The sequence below is a fragment of the Salmo trutta genome, chromosome 32 (genome assembly GCF_901001165.1).
Source record: "Salmo trutta chromosome 32, fSalTru1.1, whole genome shotgun sequence".
NCBI classification, from domain to species: domain Eukaryota; kingdom Metazoa; phylum Chordata; class Actinopteri; order Salmoniformes; family Salmonidae; genus Salmo; species Salmo trutta.
In genome coordinates this window covers 26,260,576-26,278,992 of record NC_042988.1, presented here as the reverse complement: position 1 = coordinate 26,278,992, position 18,417 = coordinate 26,260,576, and the positions used below count along the sequence as shown (strand labels likewise).

The window sequence follows — 18,417 nt, the reverse complement described above, 5'->3', positions numbered from 1 at the left end:
GGGCTCAGGGATTTCCCGGTCACTTCATCACCTGAGATATGGGCTCGGGGATTTCCCGTTCACTTCATGACCTGAGATATGGGCTCGGGGATTTCCCGGTCACTTCATGACCTGAGATATGGGCTCAGGGATTTCCCGTTCACTTCATGACCTGAGATTTGGGCTCGGGGATCTCTCAGTCAATGTATCCATTTGCATTTTCATGCGAGTCTAAAGTAATCTGCATGCAGTTGACCAAGTTATTGTTTCATAATAACAGGCCAATCAGATTAATAAAAGCGCTGAGACCATTTCTTCCTTGATGGTTTCCTAACAGCACTCCTAATAGAATAGCTAGAGAGGCGTGTAGATGACTATCACCCACAGCCTGACGGAGCAATCTCAGCTCTCGCTCTCTCTCTCTCCCTTGCTCCGTCTCTCCACCATCTTATACCCCTCTCTCATCGCTTCTCCCGCTTCAAGCCCCCCTCCTCCTCCCCCTCTCCCTCCCTCCATTCCTCCTCTCCCTCCCTCCAGTCCTCCACCCATCCCTCCCTCTCCCCCTTCTCTGTTTTCTGTCAGCGCTCGGCTCTGCAGTGGGAACCAGATTAGAATGATTGAAACAAACGCACATGAAAAATTCATATGGAATAATAGGAGATCTGTGAATGCTTGAGGGATGAATGTTCCATTGCCCTCCACATTAAATCTCCCCTCTTTCCCACCAGTCAAAATGAAACGGTTCTTACCATCATTCTAACCTTCACTAACTCTCTCTCTCTCTCTGTCACTCTGCCTCTCTCCCTTTCCTCCTTTCCCCCTTATTATTCCCCCTGTCCTCTCTCTCACTATTTCTGTCTTCTGCTCTTTTTACTATTCCTCCTTTTCCTCTCCTTTACCTCTTTCTCTTTTCTCTCTCTCTCTCCTTCCCCCCTTCCTTCTCCTTTACCTCTTTATGTTCTCTCTCTCTCTGACTCCCTCTCCTCCCCCTTCCCTCTCCTTTACTTCTTTATTTTCTCTCTCTCTCTCTCTGACTCCCTCTCCTCCCCCTTCCCTCTCCTTTACTTCTTTATTTTCTCTCTCTCTCTCTCTGACTCCCTCTCCTCCCCCCTTCCCTCTCCTTTACCTCTTTATTTTCTCTCTCTCTCTCTCTGACTCCCTCTCCTTCCCCCCTTCCCTCTCCTTTACTTCTTTATTTTCTCTCTCTCTCTCTGACTCCCTCTCCTCCCCCTTCCCTCTCCTTTACTTCTTTATTTCTCTCTCTCTCTCTCTGACTCCCTCTCCTTCCCCCTTCCCTCTCCTTTACTTCTTTATTTTCTCTCTCTCTCTCTCTGACTCCCTCTCCTTCCCCCTTCCCTCTCCTTTACTTCTTTATTCTCTCTCTCTCTCTCTCTGACTCCCTCTCCTTCCCCCCTTCCCTCTCCTTTACTTCTTTATTTTCTCTCTCTCTCTCTCTGACTCCCTCTCCTTCCCCCTTCCCTCTCCTTACTACTTCTTATTTTCTCTCTCTCTCTCTGACTCCCCTCTCCTCCCCCCTTCCCTCTCCTTTACTTCTTTATTTTCTCTCTCTCTCTGACTCCCTCTCCTTCCCCCCTTCCCTCTCCTTTCCCTCTCCTTTACTTCTTTATTCTCTCTCTCGTCTCTTCTCTCTGACTCCCTCTTCCTTCCCCCCCTTCCCTCTTTCTTATACTTCTTATTCCTCTCTCTCTCTCTCTCTGACTCCCTCTCCTCCACCCTTCCCTCTTCCTTTCTTCTTTATCTTCGCTCTCCTCCCTCCCTCTCTTTCCTGACCCCTCTCCTCCCCCCTTATCTCCCTTCATCCTTTTCCTTCGTATATTCTCTCTCTCTCTGTCTGATCCCTCTCCTTCCTCCCCCTTCCCTCTCCTTACGTCTTTATTCTCTCTCTCTCTCCTCTCTCTGCCTTCCGCTCTCCTTCCCCTCCCTTCCCTCTCCTTTACTTTCTTTATTCTCTCTCTCTCTCTCTCTGACTACTCCATCTCCCTCCCCCCTTCCCTCTCCTTTACTTCTTTATTCTCTCTCTCTCTCTCTCTGACTCCCTCTCCTCCCCCCTTCCCTCTCCTTTACTTCTTTATTCTCTCTCTCTCTCTCTCTGACTCCCTCTCCTTCCCCCTTCCCCTTCCCTCTCCTTACTTCTTTATTTTCTCTCTCTCTCTCTCTGACTCCCTCTCCTTCCCCCCTTCCCTCTCCTTTACTTCTTTATTTTCTCTCTCTCTCTCTCTGACTCCCTCTCCTTCCCCCTTCCCTCTCCTTTACTTCTTTATTTTCTCTCTCTCTCTCTCTGACTCCCTCTCCTTCCCCCTTCCCTCTCCTTTACTTCTTTATTTTCTCTCTCTCTCTCTGACTCCCTCTCCTTCCCCCCTTCCCTCTCCTTTACTTCTTTATTTTCTCTCTCTCTCTGACTCCCTCTCCTTCCCCCCTTCCCTCTCCTTTACTTCTTTATTTTCTCTCTCTCTCTCTCTGACTCCCTCTCCTTCCCCCTTCCCTCTCCTTTACCTTCTTTTTTCTCTCTCTCTCTCTTCTCCGCTCCTTCCCCCTTCCCTCTCCATTTACTTCTTATATTTCTCTCTCTCTCTCTCTCTGACTCCCTCTCTCCACCCTTTCCCTCTCCCTTTATTTCTTTATTTCTATCTCTCTCTCTCTCTGGACTCCAATCTCCTCCCCCCTTCCCTTCCTTTACTTCTTTATTCTCTCTTCTCTCTCTCTCTGGACTCCCTCTCCTCCCCCCTTCCCTCTTCCTTTACTCTTTATTTTCTCTCTCTCTCTCTTGATCCCTCTCCTTCCCCCCTTCCCTCTCCGTTACTTCTTATTTTCTCTCTCTCTCTCTCTGACTCCTCTCCTTCCCCTTCACTCTCCTTTACTTCTTTATTTTCTCTCTTCTCGCTATGACTCCCTCTCCTTCCCCCCTTCCCTCTCTTACTTCTTTATTTTCTCTCTCTCTCTCTGACTCCTCTCCTTCCCCCTCCCTCTCCTTTCCTTCTTATTTCTATCTCTCTGATCCCTCTCCTTCCCCCCCTTCCCTCTCCTTTACTCTCTTTATTTTCTCTCTCTCTCTCTGACTCCCTCTCCTTCCCCTTCCCTCTCCTTTACTTCTTTATTCTCTCTCTCTCTCTGACTCCCTCTCCTCCCCCCCCTTCCCTCCCTTTACTTCTTATTTCTCTCTCTCTGTCTGACTCCCTCTCCTTCCCCCTTCCCTCTCCTTTACTTCTTTATTCTCTCTCTCTCTCTCTCTGACTCCCCTCCTTCCCCCCCTTCCCCTCCTCCTTTACTTCTTTATTCTCTCTCTCTCTCTCTCTGACTCCCTCTCCTCCCCCCTTCCCCCTTTCCTCTTTTTCTCCTCTCTCTCTCTCTGACTCCCTCCCTCCCCCCTTCCCTCTCCTTTACCTCTTTATTCTCTCTCTCTCTCTCTCTGACTCCCTCTCCTTCCCCCCCTTCCCTCTCCTTTACTTCTTTATTCTCTCTCTCTCTCTCTCTGACTCCCTCTCCTTCCCCCCTTCCCTCTCCTTTACTTCTTTATTTCTCTCTCTCTCTCTCTGACTCCCTCCTCCTTCCCCCTTCCCTCTCCTTTACTTCTTTATTCTCTCTCTCTCTCTGACTCCCTCTCCTTCCCCTTCCCTCTCCTTTACTTCTTTATTCTCTCTCTCTCTCTGTCTGACTCCCTCTCCTTCCCCCCTTCCCTCTCCTTTACTTCTTTATTTTCTCTCTCTCCTCTCTCTGACCCCCTCTCCCTTCCCCCTTCCCTCTCCTTTACTTCTTTATTCTCTCTCTCTCTTCTCTCTGACTTCCCTCTCCTTCCCCCCTTCCCTCGCCTTTACTTCTTTATTTTCTCTCTCTCTCTCTCTCTGACTTCCCTCTCCTTCCCCCCCTTGCCCTCTCCTTTACGTCTTTATTTTCTCTCTCTCTCTCTCTGACTCCCTCTCCTTGCCCCCTTCCCTCTCCTTACTTCTTTATTCTCTCTCTCTCTCTGACTCCTCTCCTTCCCCCTTCCCTCAGCCTTTACTTCTTTATTCTCTCTCTCTCTCTGTCTGACTCCCTCTCCTTCCCCTTCCTCTCCTTTACTTCTTATTCTTCTCTCTCTGCTGTCTGACTCCTCTCTCCCCCCTTCCCTCTCCTTTACTTCTTTATTCTCTCTCTCTCTCTCTCTGACTCCCTCTCCTTCCCCCTTTCCCCCTTCCTCTCCTTTACTTCTTATTCTCTCTCTCTCTCTCTCTGACTCCCTCTCCTCCCCCCTTCCCTCTCCTTTACTTCTTTATTCTCTCTCTCTCTCTCTGACTCCCTCTCCTCCCCCCTTCCCTCCCTTTACTTCTTTATTCTCTCTCTCTCTCTCTCTGACTCCCTCTCCTTCCCCCCCCTTCCCTCTCCTTTACTTCTTTATTTTCTCTCTCTCTCTCTCTGACTCTCCTCTCCTTCCCCCCTTCCCTCTCCTTTACTTCTTTATTTTCTCTCTCTCTCTCTCTGACTCCCTCTCCTTCCCCCTTCCCTCTCCTTTACTTCTTATTTTCTCTCTCTCTCTCTCTCTGACTCCCTCTCCTTCCCCCCTTCCCTCTCCTTTACCTTCTTTATTTCTCTCTCTCTCTCTGACTCCCTCTCCTTCCCCCCTTCCCTCTCCTTTACTTCTTTATTTTCTCTCTCTCTCTCTCTCTGACTCCCTCTCCTTCCCCCTTCCCTCTCCTTTACTTCTTTATTCTCTCTCTCTCTCTGACTCCCTCTCCTTCCCCCTTCCCTCTCCTTTACTTCTTTATTCTCTCTCTCTCTGTCTGACTCCCTCTCCTTCCCCCCTTCCCTCTCCTTTACTTCTTTATTTTCTCTCTCTCTCTCTCTGACTCCCTCTCCTTCCCCCCTTCCCTCTCCTTTACTTCTTTATTTTCTCTCTCTCTCTCTGACTCCCTCTCCTTCCCCCCTTCCCTCTCCTTTACTTCTTTATTCTCTCTCTCTCTCTCTGACTCCCTCTCCTTCCCCCTTCCCTCTCCTTTACTTCTTTATTCTCTCTCTCTCTCTCTCTGACTCCCTCTCCTTCCCCCCTTCCCTCTCCTTTACTTCTTTATTTTCTCTCTCTCTCTGACTCCCTCTCCTTCCCCCTTCCCTCTCCTTTACTTCTTTATTCTCTCTCTCTCTCTGACTCCCTCTCCTTCCCCCTTCCCTCTCCTTTACTTCTTTATTCTCTCTCTCTCTCTGACTCCCTCTCCTTCCCCCTTCCCTCTCCTTTACTTCTTTATTCTCTCTCTCTCTCTGTCTGACTCCCTCTCCTTCCCCCTTCCCTCTCCTTTACTTCTTTATTCTCTCTCTCTGTCTGACTCCCTCTCCTCCCCCCTTCCCTCTCCTTTACTTCTTTATTTTCTCTCTCTCTCTCTGACTCCCTCTCCTTCCCCCCTTCCCTCTCCTTTACTTCTTTATTTTCTCTCTCTCTGTCTGACTCTCTCTCCTTGTTATGCTCCCTTCACACACTATTTCTGTTTCTATTTTCCCTCTCCCCGTCTCTCCCCGTCTCTCTCTCTGACCCTTTCGCTCTCTACCCGTCTCTCCCCGTCTCTCATCTCTCTCTCCCCCTCCAGGCCAAGTCAAGGTAGTGTTTGTTCTTTATAAGAACTTGGGCTCCTTCCTGTCTACGGAGAACGCCACGGTGAAGATGGAGCTGGAGGCGGCACCGGGGGAGCGGGGCTTGGCGGTCAACTCCCACGTCATCGCCGCCTCCATCAATAAAGAGTCCAGCAGAGTGTTCCTCACTGAGCCGGTGGTGTTCACACTCAAACACTTACAGGTATACATACACTTACATGTAATGTTATACGCTTACATACTTACAGAACGGCTCATAATAATGGCCGGAACATAGCAAATGGAATGGCATCAAACGCATGAAAACCATGTGTTTGATGTATTTGATACCATTCCACTCATTACGCTCCAGCCATTACCACAAGCCCATCCTCCCCAATTAAGGTGCCACCAACCTCCTGTGACTCACACACATACAGTCCACAAACTCTCCCATACACACAATACACTCCCATATACACAATGCACTCCCACACACACGACACTCCCATACACACCCATACACACAATACACACCCATACACAATACAATCCCATACACAATACATTCCCATACACAATTCATTCCCATACACAATACACTCCCATACACACAATACACACCTATACACACAATACACACCCATACACAAATCATTCCCATACACAATTCATTCCCATACACAATACACTCCCATACACACAATATACACCCATACACAATACACACCCTACACAAAATACACACCCATACACAATACATTCCCATACACAATACATTCCCGTACATGCACACAATACACTCCCATACACACAATATACACCTATACACAATACACTCCCATACACACAATACACTCCCATACACAATACACTCCAGTATGCACTCTTCACTCACATACACACAATACACTCCAATATACACACTACACTCACATAAAAATGACACTCACATACACTTGCATAAACCGAAAGGTTGCAAGATTGAATCCCCGAGCTGACAATTTAAAAATCTGTCTTTCTGCCCCTGAATAAGGCACTGTTTCTCGGCCGTCATTGAAAATAACAATTTGTTCTTAACTGACTTGCCTAGTTAAATTAAGGTAAAAATAAATAAATAAAATAATAATAAATAAATGAAACATAAATGTACATTGACATAATATACACATACAGGAGGTTAAACACTATATCACATACTGTACTGTAGTAGACTAACAAGCCCATACACATACTGTACTGTAGTAGACAAACAAGCCCATACACATACTGTACTGTAGTAGACTAACAAGCCCATACACATACTGTACTGTAGTAGACAAACAAGCCCATACACATACTGTACTGTAGTAGACAAACAAGCCCATACACATACTGTACTGTAGTAGACAAACAAGCCCATACACATACTGTACTGTAGTAGACTAACAAGCCCATACACATACTGTACTGTAGTAGACTAACAAGCCCATACACATACTGTACTGTAGTAGACAAACAAGCCCATACACATACTGTACTGTAGTAGACTAACAAGCCCATACACATACTGTACTGTAGTAGACTAACAAGCCCATACACATGCTGTACTGTAGTAGACAAACAAGCCCATACACATGCTGTACTGTAGTAGACTAACAAGCCCATACACATACTGTACTGTAGTAGACTAACAAGCCCATACACATGCTGTACTGTAGTAGACTAACAAGCCCATACACATACTGTACTGTAGTAGACTAACAAGCCCATACACATACTGTACTGTAGTAGACTAACAAGCCCATACACATACTGTACTGTAGTAGACAAACAAGCCCATACACATACTGTACTGTAGTAGACAAACAAGCCCATACACATACTGTACTGTAGTAGACAAACAAGCCCATACACATACTGTACTGTAGTAGACAAACAAGCCCATACACATACTGTATACAGAGCATCAAACACTACGTCCCCCACACTGGACACCCTGTTCTGTTACTGTACACATGCATTACAATATATTTCACCTCTCACCCTTTCTCTCTCTCTCCCACATATTTGCCAACTGTTTAAATAGGCTGTATTTTCTTTCCCTGTCATCTGCTTGTACTGTATATAAACATGTTTAAATGGATTGCAGCACTTTATGTTTGTTATTTATGTTTGTGTGTTGTTATAAAGCCTGCGACAGAACCATTTACCTTGGGTATCAATAAAGTTAATTAATTTTAATTTGAAATTACCCCCCCTCTCTCTCTCACTCTCTCCATCCAGTTGGAGAACCACTACAGTCCCAACTGTTCGTTCTGGAATTACTCTGAGCGGTCGATGACAGGCCAGTGGTCGTCTCAGGGCTGTAGACTGCTGGACACCAACAGCACACACACCACCTGCTCCTGTTCCCACCTCACCAACTTTGCTGTGCTCATGGCCCACCACCAGCCTGATGTAGGTCCAGTGGATACACACACACACACACACACACACATACATACACATACACACACACACACACACACACAGACATACAAACAGACACACACCAAGGTTATTATTATAGTAAATGAAAACCCGAAAATCATCAGCCGCCTCAATGATGTTTTAGAGAATTTGGCAGTACGTCCTACGGGCCTCACAAACGCAGACCACGTGTTGTCACGCCAGCCCAGGACCTCCACATCCGGCTATACTGAAACTGTTATCTTTGACTCCAAAACTAAGGGGGGGAATAGAATGTGGTTTTCAAGCTTTTTTTATAGGGTTTTCAAGCTTTTTTTATAGGGTTTTCAAGCTTTTTTTATAGGGTTTTCAAGCTTCGGAATCTGGCGAGTCACGTTGAGATTGACTTTATAATTTAAAGGTAGACTCAGCGAGATGACGTTGCCATGAGCAGCACCACATATATTGGGCGCGTTTGAGTGGTAAGGCTAAATATACAGTGCCTTGCAAAAGTATTCATCCCCCTTGGCGTTTTTCCTATTTTGTTGCATTACAACCTGTAATTTAAATGTATTTTTATTTGGATTTCATTTAATGGACATACACAAAATAGTCCAAATTGGTGAAGTGAAATGAAAAAAATAACTTTTTTCAAAAAATTTGCAAGAAAATTTCACGGAAAAGTGGTGCTAGCATATGTATTCACCCCCTTTACTATGAAGCCCCTAAATAAGATCTGGTGCAACCAATTACCTTCAGAAGTCACATAATTAGTTAAATAAAGTCCACCTGTGTGCAATGTAAGTGTCACATGATCTAAGAATATATACACCTGTTCTGAAAGGCCCCAGTGTCTGCAACTCCAGTAAGCAAGGGGCACCACCAAGCAAGCGGCACCATGAAGACTAAGGAGCTCTCCAAACAGGTCAGGGACAAAGTTGTGGAGAAGTACAGATCAGGGTTGGGTTGTAAAAAATATCAGAAACTTTGAACATCCCACAGAGCACCATTAAATCCGTTAGTAAAAAATGGAAAGAATATGGCACCACAACAAACCTGCTAAGAGAGGGCCGCCCTCCAAAACTCACGGACCAGGCAAGGAGGGCATTAATCAGAGAGGCAACAAAGAGACCAAAGATAACCTCGAAGGAGCTGCAAAGCTCCACAGTGGAGATTGGAGTATCTGTCCATAGGACCACTTTAAGCCCTACACTCCACAGAGCTGGGCTTTACGGAAGAGTGGCCAGAAAAAATACATTGCTTTTTGGTGTTCACCAAAAGGCATGTGGGAGACTTCCCAAACATATGGAAGAAGGTACTCTGGTCAGATGAGACTAAAATGTAGCTTTTTGGCCATCCAGGTAAACGCTATGTCTGGCTCAAACCCAACACCTCTCATCACCCCGAGAATCCCATCCCCACAGTGAAGCATGGTGGTGGCAGCATCATGCTGTGGCGATGTTTTTCATCGGCGGGACTGGGAAACTGGTCAGAATTGAATGTGTTATGACTTAAATATTGCTGTACACCAGTGGAACCAATCCAGCTTGAAGGAGCTGGATCAGTTTTGCTTTGAAGAATGGGCAAAAATCCCAGTGGCTAGATGTGCCAAGCTTGTAGAGACATACCCCAAGACACTTGCAGCTGTAATTGCTGCAAAAGGTGTCTCTACAAAGTACTGACTTTGGGGGGGGTGAATAGTTATGCACTCTCAAGTTTCACAATAAAAAATATTTTGCATCTTCAAAGTGGTAGGCATGTTGTGTAAATCAAATGACACAAATCCCCCAAAAATCCATTTTAATTCCAGGTTGTAAGGCAACAAAATAGGGAAAATGCCAAGGGTGGTGAATACTTTCGCAAGCCACTGTATGTGCGTGTACATTGGACTATCAACTGGTGAGAGAGCCTCAAATATCACATTATATATAAACTCAGCAAAAAAAGAAACATCCCGTTTTCAAGGACCCTGTCTTTCAAAGATAATTCGTAAAAATCCAAATAACTTCACATATCTTCATTGTAAAGGGTTTAAACACTGTTTCCCATGCTTGTTCAATGAACCATAAATAACTAATGAACATGCACATGTGGAACGGTCGTTAAGACACTAACAGCTTACAGACGGTAGGCAATTAGGGCCAGCTATGAAAACGTAGGACACTAAAGAGGCCTTACTACTGACTCTGAAAAATACCAAAAGAAAGATGCCCAACTGCGTGAACGTGCCTTAGGCATGCTGCAAGGAGGCATGAGGATTGCAGATGTGGCCAGGGCAATAAATTGCAATGTCCGTACTGTGAGACGCCTAAGACAGCGCTACAGGGGGACAGGACGGACAGCTGATTGTCCTCACAGTGGCAGACCACGTGTAACAACACCTGCAAAGGATTGGTACATCCAAACATCACATCTGCGGGACATGTTTGGATGATGTTTGGATGTCTGGGACATGTTGGATCGGAGGGTGAGGGCTAGGGACATTTTCCCCAGAAATGTCCGGGAACTTGCAGGTGCCTTGGTGGAAGAGTGGGGTAACATCTCACAGCAAGAACTGGCAAATCTGGTGCAGTCCACGAGGAGAAGATGCACTGCAGTACTTATTGACTGTTACTTTTGATTTTGACCCCCCCCCCCTTTGTTCAGGGACAAATTATTCATTTTCTGTTTGTCACATGTCTGTGGAACTTGTTCAGTTTACGTCTCAGTTGTTGAATCTTGTAATGTTCATACAAATATTTACACATGTTAAGTTGCTGAAAATAAACGCAGTTGACAGTGAGAGGACGTTTCTTTTTTGTTGTTGCTGAATTTACATATACAGTATGTGAATCACGACAAAGTGTGTTCCTGTTTCAGTCATGTCTTTGGTCACTTCCCGTGGGTCAAACAAAAACACCATAATGATTGGTTAACAATAGAGCCTCCTACAATGCAGGCAATGGCTACAGGATGAAGTTGATGAAGAGCAAATGCAGAAACTTGAAGTTGACTGCAGTTAAAACTTCATGATCTTTGACCACATGGTTTTTGTAAAGTTCATACAGTTATCATATAGGCACAAGTCAGAAAGTTTTTATCCAGGAATTTATCCATGCAACACACTTTGGAAGGCTGTGACCAAAAATGGTCAACAACTTGACAAAAGTGATCAAACGTGTGCCCTGTTTCTGCGATAACTCTTGGACTCTTGACAACATGCTAAAATGTTGTAGCAAACAATGAATAAAATGGGCTTGGAACCGCTCACCCTGGCAGTTTGACTGGTAAACTCATGGGTACACTCGCAATGGCTGCCTGGTATTGTGACGCAATCATTTCCATGGTAATGTAGAATGTTCATTCAAATTATGTTAACTGCTGTGGCTAATACAATGGAATATATGTTTATGAATCTCATTAGATTGAATAGTTTGAATAGAATGTTTGAATAGAATGTTGGCATATTTGCAGTTACTTTGATATCTTATCACAGCACTGGTTGACCAACTCCCTGACCAAAATGGATGATCTTTATCCCATCATAAGAAGGTTCATGTCCATTCTAGTATTCAAATTCCTAATTATATGTGCTGTGATTTGTTGATGTCATTCATTTACAAGGCAAAAAATGTATGTAGCAACTGCTAATTGCCCCTTTAAACTAAATAAAAACTAGTAAAGTGAATGTGAAACTAACTGAAACTAAACTGAATTTGAAACAATATCCTTCAAACTAATAGATATGAAAACGAATATAAAACACTAAACTATAATAACCTTGGCACACACACACACATACATGCACACACACACACGCACACACAAACACACACATGCATGTAAACACACACACACTTACTCAAACTACTCTCTCTTTCTCCTTCAATCTCTCTCTCTCTCTCTTTATTTCTCCCTCCCACGCACTCACACTTACAAATTCATGTCCTGCAACTCTGACTGACATTCACTTGAATGTGAATGTCATGTATTTTTTTCAGGATGTCTCGTCTCCTTGTCTCTACATTTTAGCAGAATGTGAATACATTTACAAATATATACTCTCTCTCACTCTCACCCTGTCCCTCCTTGTCTTTTTCCTTGTCTCCCATCATTCCTACCTCCCATCCCTTTCCTCCCTATATCTGTCTCCCCTCACCTCTCCTCTTCCTCTTCTCCCCCATCTCTCTCCCCCACCCCTAAACCTCCCTCTCCATCCCCACCATCCCTCTCTCCACAGTACCCTGGGAGGATGCACGAGTTGATCCTGTTTGTGATCACCTGGGTGGGTATAGTGATCAGCCTGGTGTGCCTGGCTATCTGCATCTCTACCTTTTGCTTCCTGCGGGGCCTGCAGACCGACCGCAACACCATCCACAAGAACCTCTGCATCAACCTCTTCATCGCAGAGCTCCTCTTCCTTATCGGCATCGACAAGACCCAGTACCACGTGAGTAGGGGAGGGGAGAGGGAGGGAGGGACATGTAGCCTGGTTCCAGATCTGTTTGTGCTCTCTTGTTAAGTCATAAAGACATTGTCATGTGGCATGTGAAATAACTGATCTGGGGCCAGGCTAGGGGACAAGTGCCTCGTACATGGAACACTTAATACCGGACAGAGAGACGTCTGTCTCGCACTTGGAACACCATCAGACAGACTAAAGGGGAAGTGCTTTTCATTATGGACCATGAGAATGAAAAGGTCCTCCATTATAGGGCTTGAATGACCCTATGCTGTCCTTTTCTGGATCTTACTCACCTTCCTTTGCTATTTTCCCTTTCTCTTTCACTCCTTTTCACCCCTCTGTTTTTTAAATCTGTCTTTTTATTTTATATTACTCTCCTCATTCTTTCTCTCTCTCACTCCCTGACCTCCCTCTGTCTCCCTCTGTCTCTTTCTCCTTCTCTCTCTGTCTCTCAGATTGCCTGTCCGATCTTTGCTGGGCTGCTTCACTTCTTCTTCCTGGCTGCATTCTCCTGGATGTGTCTGGAGGGGGTGCAGCTCTATCTGTTGCTGGTGGAGGTGTTTGAGAGCGAGTACTCCCGCAAGAAGTACTACTACCTGTGTGGCTACTGCTTCCCAGCTCTGGTGGTGGGCATCTCGGCAGCCATAGACTACCGGAGCTATGGGACCAAGAAAGCGTACGTGTAAAGCAGTCCCTTTTCACCTGTAGATTGAGAGACAGGATTATGCTAGTTTAGAGTGCCTAGACTATTCCCCTAACAGGGAATGTAATATGGAGTGTTGTGTGAAGAGGATTGTTCTCTTTCGTTGTCTTCCCCCCATGGACAAGGGTTTTGAACAGAGTTAGCCGAAGCCTGCTGATTAGCTTCTATAAGATATCCTCCGAGACAGGGGATGAGTGTGGGTGTGTGATGTGTGATTTGTGTGTGTGATGTGTGTGTGTGTGTGTGTGTGTGTGTGTGTGTGTGTGTGTGTGTGTGTGTGTGTGTGTGTGTGTGTGTGTGTGTGTGTGTGTGTGTGTGCATGGGTGCATGTGTGCGAGTGTGACTGTGATATTTGAATCTTTTCCTATGTCCCATGTCTAGGTGCTGGTTGAGGGTGGATAACTACTTCATCTGGAGCTTCATTGGCCCTGTTTCTTTTGTTATTATGGTACAGTCATTCACTATGATGCTATTATGACCCACTGTATTAAATTCTTGTTCATTCAGGCTACTTATTACTTATTTACTTAATCCTCTTAGTTCCTGGAGGAACAGAGGGCCTGTACTAAATGCTAACTTTACAAATATTACAACAATTTAAGACCAGAGTGTGTTCTAGGATTCCACTGAATGTGTTGTAGAGGTCTGTAACCTTTGACCTTTCCAATAGCTGAACCTGGTGTTCCTCATGATCACCGTGCACAAGATGACCCGCAACTCCTCCGCCCTTAAACCTGACTCCAGTCGCCTCGACAACATCAAGTGAGTCCCTCTCAGCAGAGGTTAGGGGTCAGTGAAGCCTCCCAGGTCATGTGATCAGGGCATTGGCTGTATCAGTGCGACATGGGTTGGAAATCTGAAAAAATGAAGGAAAAGCAGAATAATATTTGTCTTATTGTCCAGACTGGTTACATAGTAGATGTAAATCCAGGACACTTAAATTAGTATAATATGGTATGTTTGGTATGGTTACATAAGACAGAAGGTTACTTAAGGCAAAAACAAAAGTTGGGTGGTTGGTCGGGGTTGATGGGTGGACAAATAACATAAACGTCTAGCAACCCAAAGGTTGAGTGTTTGAATCTCATCACGGACAACTTTAGCTAATGTTAGCAACAACTAATTGGAATTCATAACATAAACGTTTCGAAATGATGGAGATCCACAAATGAATACATACCATACGAGACGTAACATATCATACTAAATTTAGTATCTCAGATTTACGTACAGTATAATACAAAATGCTCTGAGACCACGTTGTATTGTCATAACAATGAATCATTTTCAAAGCATTCCAGATAGTAGGTTCAAAGCCGGTACAGTTGAGATACATGCATCTTAAGGCAAAACAGCCATGCTGGGTAGCGGGTTGGCTTCAGTCTGTGTGAGTGGTTTCATTGTGATGCTAAGCTAACGTTAGCATGCCATCTCCTCCCCAGGTCATGGGCTATTGGGGCCATCGCCCTGCTGTTCCTGCTAGGTCTGACCTGGTCCTTCGGCCTCCTCTTCATCAACGAGAACACGGTCATCATGGCCTACCTCTTCACCACCTTCAATGCCTTCCAGGGCATGTTCATCTTCATCTTCCACTGCGCCCTGCAGAAAAAGGTAACTCAAACACTCACATATCTAAAAGTGACCTTTTCTATTGAGTAAACTAAGCATAGCCTTTTAAATAGACATGATGGAATATAATTACAATCTGCAGCCTGATTTATGTTGTTACTTTCCCTTAATAATTCCTGTGAGAAGGAGGTGATTATTTAACCAAATTTTAATTAAACAGGGTAATTATGCACGGTACATCACTAGGTGCACTATTCAGAGCTCTGTCTATTTGAAATGTTAATTTGCTCAAAGCATGTGTGTCTTTGCGTGATGAAAATCTTGCCCTAAAAGGTCTGAGTCCGTAAGTTCAGAATGAAAAATCCATAAATGTATAATTCTTGTGTAATTTATATTTCTAGGCTACGTTGAGGTTTTTCTTTAGCTGTTTTAGGCTATCTGGCATTAGCCTTAGGGCCTAACTGTACATGCACCAATAGCCTACATGCCAATCGGCAAATTATTTTGGGAACGGGTAGAAAAAGTGAACTTTGACCCACGGAGGCAAAAATAACAATGTCAGAGTTTAATTCAAGAGAAAAGCTGCAAAATGGAGAGTTGAAAATAAAAAGAAGGGAGGGCCAGAAAAGTTATGTTTGTGAAAGATTTGAAGTGGTAAAAGAGGATTATAGCAGTGCTGGCTATGTTATGTGTGATGATTGTGAGGCACTATACAAATTCAACAGTCACAAGACGAGGACTTCAAATAGGCCTATGGCACATCAAGGGAACTAGCTGGGTTAAATGAAATCTGGACACTGACTGTAGATCTACAACCTCTCACATACAGTGAGGGAAAAAAGTATTTGATCCCCTGCTGATTTTGTATGTTTGCCCACTGACAAAGAAATGATCAGTCTATAATTTAATGGTAGGTTTATTTGAACAGTGAGAGACAGAATAACAACAAAAAAATCCAGAAAAACGCATGTCAAAAATTTTATAAATTGATTTGCATTTTAATGAGGGAAATAAGTATTTGACCCCCCCTCAATCAGAAAGATTTCTGGCTCCCAGGTGTCTTTTATACAGGTAACGAGCTGAGATTAGGAGCACACTCTTAAAGGGAGTGCTCCTAATCTCAGCTTGTTACCTGTATAAAAGACACCTGTCCACAGAAGCAATCAATCAATCAGATTCCAAACTCTCCACCATGGCCAAGACCAAAGAGCTCTCCAAGGATGTCAGGGACAAGACTGTAGACCTACACAAGGCTGGAATGGGCTACAAGACCATTGCCAATCAGCTTGGTGAGAAGGTGACAACAGTTGGTGCGATTATTCGCAAATGGAAGAAACACAGAAGAACTGTCAATCTCCCTCGGCCTGTGGCTCCATGCAAGATCTCACCTCGTGGAGTTGCAATGATCATGAGAACGGTGAGGAATCAGCCCAGAACTACATGGGAGGATCTTGTCAATGATCTCAAGGCAGCTGGGACCATAGTCACCAAGAAAACAATTGGTAACCCACTACGCCATGAATGACTGAAATCCTGCAGCGCCCACAAGGTCCCCCTGCTCAAGAAAGCACATATACATGCCCGTCTGAAGTTTGCCATCTGAATGATTCAGAGAACAACTGGGTGAAAGTGTTGTGGTCAGATGAGACCAAAATGGAGCTCTTTGGCATCAACTCAACTCGCTGTGTTTGGAGGAGGAGGAATGCTGCCTATGACCCCAAGAACACCATCCCCACCGTCAAACATGGAGGTGGAAACATTATGCTTTGGAGGTGTTTTTCTGCTAAGGGGACAGGACAACTTCACCGCATCAAAGGGACGATGGACGGGGCCATGTACCGTCAAATCTTGGGTGAGAACCTCCTTCCCTCAGCCAGGGCATTGAAAATGGGTCGTGGATGGGTATTCCAGCATGACAATGACCCAAAACACACGGCCAAGGCAACAAAGGAGTGGCTCAAGAAGAAGCACATTAAGGTCCTGGAGTGGCCTAGCCAGTCTCGAGACCTTAATCCCATAGAAAATCTGTGGAAGGAGCTGAAGGTTCGAGTTGCCAAACGTCAGCCTCGAAACCTTAATGACTTGGAGAAGATCTGCAAAGAGGAGTGGGACAAAATCCCTCCTGAGATGTGTGCAAACCTGGTGGCCAACTACAAGAAACGTCTGACCTCTGTGATTGCCAACAAGGGTTTTGCCACCAAGTAGTAAGTCATGTTTTGCAGAGGGGTCAAATACTTGTTTCCCTCATTAAAATGCTAATCATTTTATAACATTTTTGACATGTGTTTTTCTGGATTTTTGTTGTTGTTATTCTGTCTCTCACTGTTCAAATAAACCTACCATTAAAATGATAGACTGATCATTTCTTTTTTAGTGGGCAAACATACAAAATCAGCAGGGGATCAAATAATTTTTTCCCTCACTGTAGTCTTAATATCAACTCCTGCAGAATTAAGCATTTCTTGTAGTAAAATGATACAACAAATGTAGGCTACATTTTGATTCTGGAACATGAGTGGAGAAATATGATTTCTTTCAGCATCTTGAGAGAATGCGAATGTGCAGTTAGATACTGTCTGTAAAGGTGATCTCTTTATCAACATCATAAAAGCTGATAGTATTTCAACCACATAAAATATGCATCCATGCCCAACTGAAATCTTAACAGAAATATGTTGGGTCGTTTTCACAGCTTACAACCGGTCAAACTGATGTAATTTGGAAATGTACTTAATTTTTTTTGTTATTACATTTTCTCCCGGTCCCTAAACATCTTTCTTCCACGAAAGAAGCAGAGATGACAGAGAACTTTAGCCTACCGATATTAACTAGATTGAAGTATTCATTCTATCAATTTATGATCTTATTCTGGTGAGCAATGGTTTATTTAGTCTTCTAAGGCAACATATAATGACAGAAGAGAAGCTGCATGTATCTAATTATAGACAAGATGACTAACTAATAGCCTACCAAAATGTTGACAATTATAAGCAGAAACAGATCTAAATCCAGCAACAACAAAAAGTCTTGCACCCCCTGTCAAAAAATCATTCCGCCATCTCTGACTGTCGCCTACAGCACATTTTCTATATTAGCAGGTTGGGGTCCGTTGCAGATTTTCACTTTATCACATATAGTTGGGCGGTTGAGGATGGGTTATTAGCAATTATGGGCAGGTGCATGTGAATAAACAGCTGACTCGCGCACCACTAGTGTGTATGTATGCGAGTCTACTGCTTACATGCGTGTGTCTAAGCCATGTTTGTCCTCTCTCTCCATGCAGGTCCATAAGGAGTACAGTAAGTGTCTGCGTCACTCGTACTGCTGCAGCCGTACCTCCACCACCAGCTCCCACGGCTCCCTGAAGAACTCTGCCCTGCGTGCCAACAACCGCTACTACACTGGCAACCAGGCTCGCCACGCTGCCGCACACAGACAGGTCAGTGAACGGACATACGCACAGACACAACCGTACACACACCACAAACACATACACACCACACACACACACGTGCACGCATGCATACACGCACAGACTCTAAGGGACTACATGGGTGCACACACAGGCCACATCATGCCATACACAAACCCACAGATTACGGGTACACGCACCAATCTACAAAGTGTAGGCCTGTCCCATACCTAATTCTCTTTGACAACACTCCAAACACACACACAATACACTCTCAGTCTACAGTTGACATACCAGCTATCACACGCTTCACAAATCTAATCAGAA

General features: G+C 44.6%; 1 protein-coding gene across 4 annotated transcripts in view; it reads left to right on the top strand.

The window, feature by feature from the left end:
• adgrl1a (adhesion G protein-coupled receptor L1a) overlaps positions 1-18,417 on the top strand; it is a 205,246-nt gene that overhangs the window by 175,340 nt on the left and 11,489 nt on the right. For all 4 annotated transcript variants that reach the window (XM_029728547.1, XM_029728546.1, XM_029728549.1 and 1 more), the window contains 8 exons: positions 5,550-5,755; positions 7,798-7,971; positions 12,182-12,391; positions 12,862-13,082; positions 13,491-13,557; positions 13,780-13,871; positions 14,552-14,720; positions 17,962-18,117. In XM_029728547.1, the coding sequence (XP_029584407.1) occupies positions 5,550-5,755; positions 7,798-7,971; positions 12,182-12,391; positions 12,862-13,082; positions 13,491-13,557; positions 13,780-13,871; positions 14,552-14,720; positions 17,962-18,117 (1,295 nt within the window). The remainder of the gene's footprint in view (positions 1-5,549; positions 5,756-7,797; positions 7,972-12,181; positions 12,392-12,861; positions 13,083-13,490; positions 13,558-13,779; positions 13,872-14,551; positions 14,721-17,961; positions 18,118-18,417) is intronic.